This window comes from Brugia malayi (assembly GCF_000002995.4).
Source record: "Brugia malayi strain FR3 genome assembly, contig: Bm_v4_Chr2_contig_001, whole genome shotgun sequence".
NCBI classification, from domain to species: domain Eukaryota; kingdom Metazoa; phylum Nematoda; class Chromadorea; order Rhabditida; family Onchocercidae; genus Brugia; species Brugia malayi.
This window is the reverse complement of record NW_025062476.1, coordinates 4825001-4840409: the sequence shown is the minus strand read 5'-3', so window position 1 is coordinate 4840409 and position 15409 is coordinate 4825001. Positions and strand designations below refer to the sequence as shown.

The 15409-nt window shown below is 28.7% G+C and overlaps 5 protein-coding genes across 9 annotated transcripts; 2 read left to right on the top strand and 3 right to left on the bottom strand.

The window, feature by feature from the left end:
* Window positions 1-113: 113 nt before the first annotated feature.
* Window positions 114-4881, top strand: Bma-fars-3 (phenylalanyl-tRNA synthetase beta chain, putative; the record flags this gene model as incomplete). The annotated part of the gene is made up of 14 exons (XM_001894671.2): window positions 114-171; window positions 345-400; window positions 838-1001; window positions 1165-1400; window positions 1492-1592; window positions 1807-1915; window positions 2085-2235; window positions 2398-2449; window positions 3310-3462; window positions 3552-3758; window positions 3852-3944; window positions 4124-4241; window positions 4351-4506; window positions 4727-4881. The coding sequence occupies 14 exons, from the start codon at window positions 114-116 to the stop codon at window positions 4879-4881; spliced, it is 1809 nt and encodes a 602-aa protein (XP_001894706.1).
* Window positions 2774-3212, bottom strand: Bm1297 (Uncharacterized protein; the record flags this gene model as incomplete). 2 transcript variants are annotated; one of them, XM_043078443.1, is made up of 2 exons in its annotated part: window positions 2774-2890; window positions 3126-3212. In XM_043078443.1, the coding sequence occupies 2 exons, from the start codon at window positions 3210-3212 to the stop codon at window positions 2774-2776; spliced, it is 204 nt and encodes a 67-aa protein (XP_042934377.1). The 2 variants fall into 2 exon arrangements, with proteins under 2 accessions (XP_042934377.1, XP_042934378.1); XM_043078444.1 differs by having other exon boundaries at window positions 2811-2890; window positions 3106-3202.
* Window positions 4882-5464: 583 nt separating the features above from the next.
* On the top strand, window positions 5465-6669 carry Bm3505 (uncharacterized protein; the record flags this gene model as incomplete). Its single annotated transcript, XM_001894670.1, has 3 exons — window positions 5465-5614; window positions 5904-6133; window positions 6480-6669. The coding sequence occupies 3 exons, from the start codon at window positions 5465-5467 to the stop codon at window positions 6667-6669; spliced, it is 570 nt and encodes a 189-aa protein (XP_001894705.1).
* Window positions 6670-7407: 738 nt separating this feature from the next.
* On the bottom strand, window positions 7408-9680 carry Bm9735 (casein kinase II, putative; the record flags this gene model as incomplete). The annotated part of the gene is made up of 5 exons (XM_043078442.1): window positions 7408-7459; window positions 8009-8198; window positions 8596-8790; window positions 9030-9132; window positions 9612-9680. The coding sequence occupies 5 exons, from the start codon at window positions 9678-9680 to the stop codon at window positions 7408-7410; spliced, it is 609 nt and encodes a 202-aa protein (XP_042934376.1).
* Window positions 9681-11616: 1936 nt separating this feature from the next.
* On the bottom strand, window positions 11617-13592 carry Bm1295 (Uncharacterized protein; the record flags this gene model as incomplete). 4 transcript variants are annotated; one of them, XM_043078439.1, is made up of 6 exons in its annotated part: window positions 11617-11855; window positions 12166-12281; window positions 12509-12619; window positions 12730-12956; window positions 13115-13301; window positions 13411-13592. In XM_043078439.1, 6 exons carry the CDS (start codon window positions 13590-13592, stop codon window positions 11617-11619), a joined length of 1062 nt encoding a protein of 353 aa, XP_042934373.1. The 4 variants fall into 4 exon arrangements, with proteins under 4 accessions (XP_042934373.1, XP_042934372.1, XP_042934375.1 ...); XM_043078438.1 differs by having other exon boundaries at window positions 13163-13301; XM_043078441.1 differs by lacking the exon at window positions 13411-13592 and having other exon boundaries at window positions 13115-13249.
* Window positions 13593-15409: the final 1817 nt, after the last annotated feature.

Here is a 15409-nt window from a genome sequence, read left to right as displayed (position 1 = left end):
AATGGATGCATATCGCTTCCTTGCTTCTTCAATGGAATTACGATATCTAAATTCTTGATTTCAGGATATTATCATTTTATTTTTAGTGTTTAATAATCGACATTTATAATTAGATGCCGGTCATCGGGATCAAGAAATCGGTCATCGATCGGTACATGGGCAGAGTGTATAGTAAATATTAGATTTTTTTTATTACATTCATTAAGTTTTGTTGCATTCCTGTCTCTGTTTTGTTAAACCTGTTGTTACTTAAAAAAAAAACTTTAGATAGAAAGAATGCTTGCAAAGATTTAACTGCATATAAATTTCTTTCATTACACGATAACACTGTCTCATATTTTTAGCTCAAAAGGAGTTCGAAGATTTGCTGTTCGATTATGGTTTAGAGCTTGATGAAGTGGTTCGTTTTTAGGGTTTGCTTTTTTGTAAATGGGATTAAATATTCGTTATCTTTCAATTTGAATAATGTAAAATATTTTGAATTTTTTTGGACTGTATAAAAAGTTTGTTACCTCTTGATTAGATGGCGCGATGGTTCTTGCTATTTGACATAGGTGACAGGATGCAGCCTCTTTCTTTTTAGTGGGCGAAAATTATTTGTTAAATTTTGGTAGAAATAAAATTATTAACTGTCATAGTGTTCGAAGGGCTTACGGTTTGCATTTCTTACATTTCGAGAGTGCCGTTGTTTTTTTTTCTTTTTTTTTTTTTTTTTTTTGAGATAAATTGTCAGTCGTACCTGTTACGACATTGCATCTCCAGTGAAGAATGCCCAGTAATGAGTCGATATGCTCTTTATTGTTCTTAGTGTTTACTGTATAATTATCTGGTTTGTAGACTAGCGAAAAAGCTGCCGCACAGAAAGAACAAAGTTTGACAAAGGACGAGGATTTAAGTAAATTATGTGACGAGGAAATATATAAGATAGAACTGCCAGCAAATCGTTATGATTTACTCTGTATTGAAGGTCTCTCGCGTGCTTTACGGATATTCAGAAACGAGTAAGTTAAAATATTACTATTAATTTCCAAGAACTACTGTGTTTAGGTGAATTTCGAAATTACATAACATGATAAAAACTGATATTGTGAAATTGAACTTTCTGCCTATTCATTTAATATTCATATAAATAGTTTTTCCTGAAGACCAGAATTTTTATTTCAGGATGGAGCCACCAATTTATCGGCGGTGGGGATCGTCTCACTATCGGCATCAGATAATTATCAAACCAGAAGTTCTGTCGATACGGCCGTATGTTGTAGGAGCTGTTTTAGTCGGTGTCAAATTAGATGCGGATTCTTATGCTTCACTAATTGATTTACAAGATAAATTGCATCAAAATATATGTCGAAAAAGGACTTTAGTAGCAATTGGTACTCATGATTTGGATACTGTGCAAGGTTTAATTTTCTTTCATTTTTTTTAGTTTCTTTTTAAAAACTTCTGCAAGTCATCTGATTTTCTTTGAACAGGATTGATATTCTATTTCAGGTCCTTTTTATTACGGAGCAGAGAAACCAGCTGATTTAAAGTTCAAACCGCTGAATCGAACAAAGGAGTATACAGCAAAAGAGATGATGGTTCTATACTCGGTAGAGATTTAATTTCCATATGACAGAATTATATTCCTGAAATGTTCTGAAATTCCCAGCAAATATTTCGATTCTTATATTCCAGAGTGCATATGTTATTATCGAAAAGGTTATGATGGCATCGAAACATTTATTTTAAAAAAAATAAAAAAGGAAGCCTATTCAAAAGTAATTCATGAACTGAGTTATTATTATTCATCTGTTGTTTTTGCAGGGGGATAGCCATTTGAAACCATATCTTCCGATTATTATCGATAAGGAGCGATATCCAGTAATTAGAGATAAAAATGGAATTGTATTATCTATGCCACCTATTATCAATGGTCTTATATATTTTTCCAATTAAATTGTCAGCTTTAGATTAGTGAACTTTTCAGTCATATTGAGGACTCGAGTCACTTTTCCTGTAGTTTATGATACAAAATTCACGTTTTTCACATTGTGTAAGTATAATCTTTATTGCGAATTTTTCTATTTTTTCTTTCAATTTAGGAGAACACACGAAGATCCAGCTTAGTACTCGCAATATATTAATCGAAGTAACCGCCACTGACTTGGAGAAAGCTAAAATAGTGCTTAACACAATTGTTTCAATGTTCAGCCAATATACATCAAATGGAACTGAAGATAATGCTTCATTCCTGTTAGTTTTCATCATTTTTATTAATTTTGAAGTTTGAATTTTTATTATGAAGAATTTTATATTTTGTAATAGGTTCGGCTAATGATGTGAAAAAAAAATTCCGTTAATGATCTTCACAAATATTGACAGATGTTTACACTGGTATTCTAGAAACTTTTTTAGTGTTGAACCAGTGGAAGTTATTTCGGTTGATGGTACTAAACACGAATATCCGGTATGTTCCTTCACAAGTGGATGGGCTCTTTTGATTAATATCTTAATTTTTTTTTTAAATTGTTATCATTTATTGAAATTTTTTTTTACACTGGAGGATTACGAGTTGCTTCCTGTTTACGAAAGCAAACTTTTTTCTGCTTTGATTACGTATTCTCTGTTTCTTGTTTGAAAAGGATGGATTAGTAATTTTTTATAATATCATAGAATGCTTCATTTCGAGATTTTTAAATTCAGAGTTATTCCTGTAATTATTTCACAGGTTTCTCTAGAGAATCAAAAATATATGACTCCATTTCTGATCTGAGTTTGCAATATTTTTGTATTATCGCAGTGGTGAAATGAAATATAATTGTGAATCACTACGAGAATGATTTGCACGGGGCAATATTATATGTTGTTGTTCCATTGCAAGAAGGCTTCGTGAGCGATGCGCTGCTCTCTGAAAATATATATTATATTCATAACACTACAGAAACAGAGAAGGAGGTACATGATTGTCTGGGGAGGAAGGAAAAACAGTCGCTTTAATTCATTTCATCCATATTCTCTTATCACTTTGTTTATGTAACATTTGTCTAATACTGGTAAATTATCCTATGTGATATTGTTGTCTTTTTCGGATTCTATTATTTGCATCAGTCAATAATGATTCACTCTGGACTGGTAAACCGCACCAGTGCGGAATCTCCCGCATCCATGATGCGACCATTAAGGACAGGACTGCAAAGTAGAAATAACAAAAAAAATACATAAGTGTTCATTTATCGTTTTTACTATGCTTTCAACTTTGAATATTATATATAGTCTTACATATGCAAGTTGTTTAAAAATCATTTTCTTTTTTTTTTTTTATTATAGGATCTCAGTGATAGATTGATGGTGGTAAATGTTAAAAGTATCAATGGAAGAATTGGACTGAACTTGAAAGCTGAAGAAATGTGCTCTCTTCTGAATAAAATGTCACTTAAAACGCAATTACATTTAAAGGAGAAAAGCCAAGATCTTTTAGAAGTAAATTACAAACGATTTTAGATAAAATTATGTTATATGCATTTTGCTTGATAGAACTAGGAGTTATTGATTTTCTTGATGTGTTTCAGGTTCGAGTACCTATAACAAGGGCTGATATATTGCATGAATGTGACGTAGCAGAGGATGTTGCTATTGCATATGGTTTTAACCGAATTGAACAACAGTTTCCAAAATCTTATACCACTGGGGAACCATTTCCGTTGAATAAGTTAACAGATTTGCTGCGATATGATATCGCTGCTGCCGGTTGGACTGAAACATTGAACTTTGCTTTGGTTAGTTAAAATGCTGCAGTAAATTATGAGAATGTAATTCTTTGTTGACTTAAACTTCCACTTGTAATAAGTCATTTCAGTTTATAATTTCAGTGTAGTCGTGATGATATATCAGTAAAACTAAGAAAGCCAGATAACCTGAAGCAAGCCGTTAAAATATCGAATCCAAAGACATCCGAATTTCAGGTTATCATAGTTAGATTTCAAGTGAATCTCGATAAAAGTTTTAATAAAATTTTTTTTGGTTACCATTTGGTTGATTGTAATTCATGAGATGAATTTTCAGGTTTGTGGCTTTTTTGTTAGTTTTTGTGGCTGATGTAAACTATTGCATTAGTATTAGCACTCAATGAAAAATTTTCTAGGTAGCGAGAACATCGTTACTTCCTGGTTTATTAAAAGCACTTGCTTCTAACAAGGATATGCCATTGCCTCTTCGATTGTTTGAGATTCAAGACGTGGTTTTGAAGGATTTAATCGCAGGTTGCACTATGCTTTTACTATTTTTAAATTTTTTTTCAGCTGAGTAAGCAATTTTAGTTCTCAAGATTGAGGATTTGTCTTTTTAAATGTATAATCGTTTTCTTTGCAGACGTAGGTGCAAGAAATGAGCGTCGTTTTTGTGCTCTGTATTGCGGTAAATCATCAGGCTTTGAGATAATACATGGTCTGCTGGATCGAGTTATGCAGCTTCTTGGAATAAAGTGGACCAAAGATGGAACAGGATATTATATTGCGGCTTGTGATGGTATCATAGATATTAGAAATTTGCTAAAAATTTGTTATGCAAGTAATTTGATGAAAACTAATTGTCTTCCGTATAAGTTCAACACTTTTTTGGGTATAATCCAAAGTTAAGAAATTTTATAGAAAATAACGAATGAGACACCAGTCGTCCATGAATATAGTAGATTTATTAAGATTCTGGTCAGAAACAAAAGAACATTGTATAAGATTAGCATTTTTAGATCCCACATATTTGGATGGAAGATGTGCGGAAATTATCGGACCGGCTGGGATTTCCCTTGGTAGAGTTGGTGTTCTGCATCCAAATGTGATAACTGCTTTTGGACTTGCACTACCCATTTCGGTTATAGATATTACTATTGAGCCATTCTTGTGATAAAACTCAGCCGATTATTTTTAGTTGTTGCTGTTATCTGATTTGATTATTAAATATTTATTGTTGCTCAATAAAAGTAATAAATATCCAATATAGCGACCGCATTAATCATTTCTACGGTAATGAATCCACGTTTTTTATCTGAGTATGACCGTTTTTATCTGAGAAAGTTAGAGGAAGAGCACGATTTTAATCCTTAAAGCTGTAATATGAATTTTTGCTCACTACTATCAATGATTCCAACAAAACATTTATCTCGTTGTTACAGTACAGATCTAGACAATACGTTATAGTTGGTATTTTTTTTGCGATTCTGGTTGTGAACGCGTTGCTTATCCACAAGCTATGATATATTTCAAGAAGTATGTGAAATGAGAATTAATTTTGAGAAAATGAGCAAAAAAAGTGATGAAGGAGTCCTCCTTCTTTTGACACTTCATCCTCTTTGGGAAGAATAAGGTTGAGTCTTCAACTAAATTGAGATTTATTTTTCTGGAAGGATTAAAGCGTTTGTCGGATAAAACCGCACACATTTTTTTCAGGTTGGTTTTTAAAAATAGATGTTCAGAAGACTTCGTGACTGATGTACTCGGATTATTTGTTAATCATATTTATCGCAACATGCACTGCAATAATCGGTGAAGCATTAACATATGTACTCGTATATCGTAGCGAACAGTACAAACGTTTGAAGAATGAAATGGAACGAAAAACGAAAAAACTCGAACGAAAGGTTTGTTTCAGTGGAGATATTTTTAACCTGAAATAAGAATACTAATTCTTTCTGAAATGTGACACTGGTGACGCCTCAGTGTGCTGCTGTGGATACAGAACATAGTTTTATTGCTCCAGGACTTGCATAAATGTATATAACACAAAATAATTTTTGTTATGTACATCGATACAAACATTAGTGGAAATTTTTAGAGCAATGTTACTACATAGCTATTAACAAGTTAAGAAAGTATTATAAATCCAATTATCCATTCCTGAATTGTTATGATATGAAAGCTATGTTTTAGAAAGAGACAACCGCTGAAGCAGATCGTACAGCAAAGCGAAAAATTGATAGGGAAGAAGAGAGGTTAAAAGCAACAAATCGAGATATGAGTATGTTCAAGATGAAAAGTATGCTTGCAATTGGTTTCGCTTTTACTGCACTTCTATCTACATTTTCCTCAATATTCGAAGGACGAGTGGTCGCAAAATTGCCTTTCACTCCAATATCATGGATTCAAGGTTTTTCACATAGGTATGATTCTTTTTTCATCTATGGCACTAAATAATGGCAAGTTATATCACTGAATTTGAGAGAAGGAAAACGATATAGCATTGATTCTTAAATTTGACACATTTGATACTATAGAGAAGCTTGCTCGAGATAAGAAAAGGAAAAAAAGCAAATATTCCCTATAATATATAATTCTGTAGGATTAACATCTAAAGGTTGAAGACGGTTATTTATTACTGATATAAAAAATACCGGTAGTGTTTTACATTTAAAAATAGTGAATGTCTGGGTAGTTGTGATTACGTGGACTTGAAAAGAAATGATCATAGAACTAGTCATATTTCATGATTAGATTCTATAATTTCAGAAATCTCATTGGAGATGATTATACGGATTGTTCATTCATTTTTCTATACATACTTTGTACTATGACATTAAGACAAAATTTACAAAAGATGCTTGGATTTGCACCATCTCGAGCTATGAATCGACAATCACAACCGAATTTCTTTGGTGCTGCACCATCGTCAGCGAATAATTTTAGCTACCTTCGTTAAGATATGGTCATTAGAAGTGACGACAACAGTTCAATCCACCATTCTTGACTGTACCAACTTTTATTATGTTTTGTTATTTTTACTGATGTGAAACATTACTTTCTTCAATTCCCATATTTTTTAGCTCAAGAAATAGAATAAGGGAAAATAAGTCATTAGATATGGGTACTGTTTTTTTAATTGCCTATAGCTTCAGTTGCTGTAATACATTGTTTTGGTTTTGACAATTTTCTTCACATAGATTTCTTGGAAAAAAAAAAAAAAAACATTGTCTAGAAATACAGCAGGCTACCTGTTTCTGACTCATTTGCAGCAATAACTATTGTAATTGTCAAATTGTACTGTATCATTCATTAACTAATTTCAATGCTTGTGTTTGGAATTTTCTGAAAAACAAAAGCGATGCATAACCATATTTCGATAGCGATATTAAAAAGCAACGAATGATTTTATTGATATCTGAATGTAATCTAAGAAATTGCAATGAATTTGAAAAAAGAAAAACTTTGGAAACAACAAATACGAGATATTTGTGCTTAATACACTTAGAAGGCAGCAAAAAAAATGAACATTTCGTGCAAGAGGGATAACAAAGATCAAAAATTTTCAAAAGAACAAAAAATAACGCTAAAAATTCATTGTATCATGTTTAATGTCTTCAATCTAGATGTAGTACACATAATGACAAATTGCTAAGAGATGATTAAATTTCTAGTGGAAAATAATAATTTTAATAGTTCAGGTTTGTTGTGAGCCATATACTGTGGGATGTATTTTGAAGCCAAATAATCTGGAAAGGAATAGCCTCAAAACCAAACAGGAATTGTCATCAATTAAAAGTGAAATACTTAAGCTAATATGTAATATATGAGAGATTAGAAGAAGAGGAAGAAAAGCATTAGGAAGTAAATGTAAAATTAAGAAAAAAAGATTCCAAATTTAGCACATTTTATGAGGTTATCTTGTACAGTGTAACGTTTGATTGGTATAATCATTTAGCTAATAATATTGTTAAATGTATTGTAAACATTGGGTGCTAGAGGAGTGTAACCCATTGTTCTGACTTATTTAATTTATTAGTATGATCAAGTAGATCACATTGATGTTTTAGAAACTGTATCAATTCTTGCAAAGGAAAAGACTTCATTAAAAAGATCATTTTAGGTTTACTTTTTTATAATTTTATAACAAGAAAAATTCATAATTGAGAAATATGGTAATATTAACATTCATCAATAATTGCCTAAAAGCTTTCAATATTTAGTTCTGGTGAAATGATAATGTATGTATATTGAAATATTCATATTTTATAAAATTACTTTTAATGAATGTAACATACCGTGGAACAAAATTGATAACTGAACGTCTTGGTTTTAATTCTGGATGCTCAAAGAAGAACATATGAGGAAAACCTGTACCAAAAAATGCACCATCAATCTCTTGATGATATTCATTAATAGGCGTATAAATATCCACACAACTTGGACAAAACAATTTCACCGTTGATACTTTCGGAATATCTGATATTCCTAATTAATAAATTATAATTATATAATAAATATTATTATATAATTAGTTATATTTTTTCAAGAAAAGACAAGAAAAAGTTGAATATATTTGTTATTTTGCTATTTCTATAATTCATGAAAACATATAATCTTTTATTAAATTTCTATTATTACCATAATAAATGTAATAAAACTGAGAAAAAAAAATGCTATTTTCTCATTATGAAATTACAAAATTTTTGTCCATCTCATATTATAATATAATATTATTTCAATTAATATTGCTTATAAAATCTCAAAAAAATTTTTTCACTCTCATTTTTAATATATTTTTTATAAGTTAATAGAAACAGTAAAGTTATAATGTACGATCAAAAAAAGAAGAAAAAAATCAAAAACTGAAAACGATATTTCTTACCAACTGGTAGTAAATTTTGTTTTTCACAATAAAAACGAGGACAAAATCCAAAATCACCATTTCTCCATTTAATCATCATTTGATCGATACCGCCACCTGTCAAAATATAGCGTGCATGAATGAGTCCATAAAGTGTTTGAGTTACCTGTTCTCCGATCATACTTTGAGATAAGCGTGCTCTAGCTTCATCCTCATCTATAATTTTCATATTTTCGCAAAGTCTTAAAAATTTTTTAAAAAATATCTGTAGAAAAAATATGCATAAAGCTTCAATTTAACTTATTGATTTGTTATTAACTATAAGATTAAAGTTGAAACAAATAGCTTATCAACTTTTTAAATTCTATCGTCAGAAATTATCTTTTGTATTTCTATGTTACACGTAAATTTAATGCAGCCAAATATTAAAAAAAAAAAAAAAAATGCTGACTTACCTGGATCTAAACCTAGAATTAATTCTAAAGCATATTCATAATGCGGTACTTGGTCCTTCAAACCGATTAAGTTAGATCGATCAATGATAAAGCTTTCGTCAACCTAAATTATAATTAATTCGAAAAAAAGGAAGGATATGAAGTGAAATATTTACGTTAGCTAGGAAATTATTTCTGCCAAAGAAATTTTTATATTTTTTTTTCACATAATTTCCATATGTGATATCAAAGAAATTCATATTTTCTCGTTTATTTGTAAAACACACTTCATAGTGCTCTGATTTATTATCCAATAACTTCAAATAAATCATAACAATATCACAATAAAATGTAATTCTACTAAATATTACTTATTAGGGATTTAACTTTAATTGACGAAAGTAAAAGTTAGAAAAACAACTGATAACATTAGCTATTAAAAACTTTATAGATGTAATAGTTTTTTTTTTTTTTTTTTTTTTTTAATGCAAAGTAATAAAATAAGTGAACTAAATATGGAAATGATTTATTTAATGCTAAAAAAATAATCGTGTATTATAAGAAAAACAGAAAATTAGGAAATAGGACAAATAATAAACACACCTCACAGAAGAATTCATTTCCGGGCCTATCACAAAATGAAGGTATCCATGATCCTTCGGAACTACTCATCCTACCACTAATTTTATTATCAAAATGTTAGCAATATCTATTAAGAAATAATCTGAGCTTCTTATCCTTCTTCTGGAACTATAAAACAATCTGAATTTCATTTTAACTTTCATTTACCTACTTCCTCCCTTCCTCCTTCATTCTCCAATTCACCCAAAATAACAAAAATCAACCCATTATTACTACATTCGACAGCAATTCTGATCCATTGATCGTAATTGCTCTATGTAATCAATATAGTTACACGATAATATAAAAGTAATAACTACATTCTTTTTTCATTTCTGCAATTTGTTTTCTTTTTTTTTTTTTTTTTGCAAATTTATTCATATTATTACCATCTTTCTTTTTCTTTGTATTTTGTATTCATTCCAAATTAATAAAGATGATATTAGACAAAGAATAAATGCAAACTATTCATTTGAATTTAAAATTAAATTGCTTAAATTAAAATTAAAATTGAAGATAAAATTAAATTAAAATTAAAATTGAAGATAAGTCGTTCCTGTCAAAAGATACATTTGCTCCAGAAATTATTAACAAATATGATAGCTCAACACAAAAATCCATTTATTGGAATTGGGAAAACTGTTGGAAAACATTTTTGTCACTTTGTTGATACAATTAAAGAAACGTGAATGTAAATATTGATCCTAAATTTCATGGTGCAATTCACTGAAGCATTAACTATTTCGTTTTTTATTTCTCTAAATCCTTAATTAAAGTTAATGAAATGAATTAGTTAGGATTAGTTTTAAATTGCTTCCATTTAATCATTATTAATTTCCAATAATGAATTACTATGTTTTTCATTTTCAAGAATTCTTTCTCATTCACAAACTTCCTCAGTTATCACTACAGCATGCATTTGTCTGAAGTTTCTGGATCAAATATATTGCTAAAAGTAATTTTAACGAATTACTTTCGTTATCTTTCAAATTAGTTTTCATTTTTCAACTGAAACAAACAAATTATTTAGATTTTTTTCTTTCTTTAATTTTCCTTTAACAAAAGCAAAGTGGGGAAATTAACAGCAAAAAAATGAATGATTGGAGAAACAAATAAAACATAAGAAATGGATGTTAAAATGATATTAATATATTTATATTACAGTATTAAGCAATAATTTGGAATTATATGAAATTCACAAATATTTATTTTTCAGCACACTATAATGATTGCATCTTCCTTTTCCTTTGTTTTTTTTTTTTTTTTTTTTTTTTTTTTAATAAATCATCTGAATTTATTTCTTATCCAAAATCATTGCTTAGTGTGAAACAAAAAGAAAACAAAAGGTAAACTAAAATTCATTGGCAAAAAAACAGAAAGAAGGAAAAATGTTTATTGCAACAAAAGTAGCTCACTATTCATACTTCTGCACTTCTAGATAAATTCTCAAGATTAATCTTTTTTTTTTCTTCAAAAGAATTACCGCTTTATGATATTAATCAATAGATCATACTTATAAAGAAATTTCCAATACAATATTTCTCCAATTATGATAAAATATACGAATCCCTATGATGCAATTTCCTTATAATTGATTAATAGTTTTGAGAAAAAATAACTACACTTTAATTTTCAAAACATTTCTGCTATTCATTACATAGCCTTAATTAATAATTTATTATTACTAATAGAAAGTTTTTATCTAATGGGAATGTTATCTGTTAGCATCCAATAGAAAATTCGACAAAATTAATTAATTACTGAAAATGTAACTTATCAGTTTAAAACAAATTAATAAAAAGAAGCATTAAGACATATCGATGCTATTGAGAAAAAAGTTTTTCAAACTCAATGTAAAATTTTATTTGAAATAAAATGCAATGCAAGCAGATGTATGTTTTTTAATCAAACACTTTGACATACTTGAAAAAAAAAAAAAAAATCTCATAAGATTAATTCATCCAACAAGAAAAACAGTTCAATTTGTTTATTCTAAAAATCCAGCAGTGGTAGCCGGTTGGATATGTTGTTTCTTTCTATCAAATAGCCATTTGAAGATATGAATTGTGGCGTTTCGAAGATCTTTTTGTCGATACATAAATAACATTACCATATTGAAAGAGTTTATAAATGGTAAATATACGCAAAACATCACAACGATTTGTGATTGTATACTTGGATTCATCATATAAGCACATTGCACTATTGATGGTACCACAACAAGGACTGCAAAAAGATAAATTAGAGAGTAAAAATTTAACAAAGCAATAACTATAATAAATTGTACCATAAAAAAAAAAGGATTAAATTTCCTTTAAATTGAATTCCCTTCAATATGACTGTTCATTTCTACATTTATTTGATCCTTTCAATGCTTTCATATTAAAAAAACTAATGTAATTTGGTGCAATTTATTCACTACTGATTTTCCGGTTCAAAATTTTAAAATTTTAGAGGAACTTTAACACTAAAACTATGATAAATCCTCATAATTGGGTAAGTAATGCATTATTTATTAATAATGAAAGAAACATACAAAATGTAAAACAACAAGAAATCAGTGCTGTATGAGTATACCGCTTTTGATTCTTGAGAAACTGTGATAAATTACGGTTATATGAATGCTTTGAAAGAAACTGAGGTCCAAACTTCCTAAAAATGATAATATATAAAATTGTTTAAATTTAATTTTGCTAACATGCTGAAATTTCATTCCAATATACTTTACCAAGTTCTTTTTAAATTAAATTTCACTGAATTGTAAAATCCATTGAAGACAAATATAACTTAAAAAGCAAAACAGAAGTGTATCGTGATATAACTACTGGTTATGAAAGGATATTAGGATATACTCTGCATATTTAAAAAAAAATTCATACCTTTTCAATAGAAGAATAACAATAACCATTACAATAATACTAAATAATGAAGCAGTGGAACTCATTAATGTTAATGTGACGTAAAAATGAGAGTTGTAAACGTTTTGTAACCTGAAACATTCATTTTAATTATTTGAAGAAACACAAAGATACGATAAACTAAAAAAAGTTAAAAACAAAATCATTTGTGTAAAATAATAAATTTAATTATTATAACATACAAGCAAAAATGCGATATATATCGCTTCGGTTCAATTAAACTTGCGACAACGGTAAAAATCACTGCAATGGCAGTAATTGCATATTGTATGGTAATTAATGCAAAGATTATTCGTTTACTGTGAGTATAGTAATACATTGGGAATGCAACGACACAAAATCTTTCCACACTATTCATTAGTAAACTCCAACCATCAACAAAAAACATTGTTAGAAGAAAGATTGGCACCTGAAATTACATTGTTTGTTGAAATTGTAATACAGTGGTAGTATTTGTTTAAAATTAATTTCTAATTAGAATCCTTAAATACAATAAGAGATTTGTTTAAGCTTTTTCTTTTTTACTTTCTAGTACTTTGTTTTAGCATTTGAAATGACAAGAAATACCAAAGAAAACCGAAAACATTCGATTATTTTCTGAAAAAAGGGACGAACATCAAGGACGCAGTCATGATGAACAATAAATTGCTCTTTAACAGAAGAAATAATCCATCGCTGTACTCCCATTAATACTGCACTCATTCCGGTTAATCCATTGTTCAGAAAAACAACTGCGAGAACAAGATAGGGAGCTCTGAAATGCTTAAATTTATTCAAATTTCATTTATTCATTGATCTGTAACAAAAAACTATAGCACAAATAATAATACTAGAAATAATCTTGATGAGATGAAACATTTGACCTGAGCGCTTTACGTAACATCACAAGCAAGAAGATCGGGGTGTTAACCAATACTAGCATTGGGCCAATAATCAAATAACCGTATATATGCAAATTATGGCTCAAATGTGATAGCATTGATGTATTGATATTCGTATCATTCAGTAAATCATCAAATTCTGTTCTGTTTACAGTAGCATTCATTGAAATATGTAAGAGATAAAATAATTAGCAGAGTCAATGCAGAGTCGTTCAGTGTCGTATGACTTTCGGTGATGAGATGCAAAACAAATGATATTCCAAATAATAAGTAAATAGTGCTAATGCTAGCAGATATTTCCCTGATAAATGAAATTAAAGCAAATTCCTTTAATATATGAAATCTTTGTGATGTACAAATAACATACAATAAAGTGTGAAAAGTTTGGTTATCACAATTTAAATTTCATTGAAGAATATTGAAAGTAACTGTGCATATTTCGAAAGCAAACGCAAAAGTTCAAAAAAAAAAAATTATTAGTCTAAATGTGACATTCCAAATACAGCCATTAGTCTGAATGACACAGCCTATCAGTTGCAAATTAATTCAAAACAAATTTGCTTGGAAATGTTTGTGAAAATCTCATGTATCCATATTAAAAGGTAATTATTTCCAAGTGGTAATTTGTAACAAATTATGCCAGTGCTATTTGATCAAAAGCCATTTCAATGCTGATTAAGTACTAATAAATTTATTTTTCTCCAAATGTCATATGGCAAAGTAATTGCTTAGCTATAAACAAGCATTACGTCAAATACAGAAACCATTGGTTAATTTGATTATTCTTTGCAGGATTTGATCACGATTGATAAGAAATATTATTTCAGAAGCATTTTCATTTTCATATCTTACGGAATTTATTCATGGAATTTTGAAATATTTAATTTGATGACTGTTTGACAGTAGTTGTGAAGAATTTCAACAATTTTGTTTTTTTTAGTGCACTTGCAAGCAAAGAAACAAAAAAATAAATTGGTAATTTGTTGACATGTTTTTTTTTTTTTTTTTTTTTTTTTTAAAGTGAGAAAAACTTAAAGAGAAAAAACTGCAAAAATTTTGTAGTAAGAAGGATTGTTCAGAATAATTGAAACTTTTTCTGTTTTGACTGATGATTAGGCCATGTGATTTTTGTATTTTCAACAGAGATAGTTTTGATAAATTATAAGAATTCATGAAGCATCATATATATTGTAAACATCCTATCATAAATATTATAAACATTCTATTAATTTTCGTTTATTTCTATTACTAAGAATACAATAAGTAAAGTTTTGTTAGTAGTGAGTATCATATCAAATCGACTGAAAAATTATAATTAGTTGATGGATTATTGCTAGAAGCTCATTAATTTGAATATAATGAGGAAACTCAATAGTAGTGGAAAATTATTACAAAAGAAATGAATGTGATTAATTCGATTTCATTTCATGCATCGAAATTGATACCGCATTGCAATGCTATCATATAATTACTAACTAAATGAAAGTTTTGAAAATAATAAGAAAAAAATCTTCGATATTGTTGAAACTTCTTATACATCACAACTTTGCATAATCATTTTATATTTTATGCAATAAAAATGATTGAAATGGTTATAAATTTTGAAAATTTTGTTTAATTGAAAGGTTAATTGTTATGTACGACAAACATATCCTAACGCCTTGAAGGTAAAATTTTTAAGTTTCATTTACCATTTACCTAGTCCATTTACCTATTTCAAAAGGATTTTCATATCCTAAGAAATTTATTCATGGAAATTTGAAATTATTCAATCTGCTATTGTTTTTCAACTGCCATTAACTGTGAAAATTTCTACGATTTTGCTTCTTTAGTGCATTGACAAGCAAAGAAAAAAAAAGGAAGTTGTAAAATTTGGATATTCCAAAATTATTCGCCTTTCTTAACGTTATTTGTTATAGCAATAAATTTGTAACAGAATGTTGGAAGCTAAATAAGAAAAGAATCCGATTAAATCTGTTGT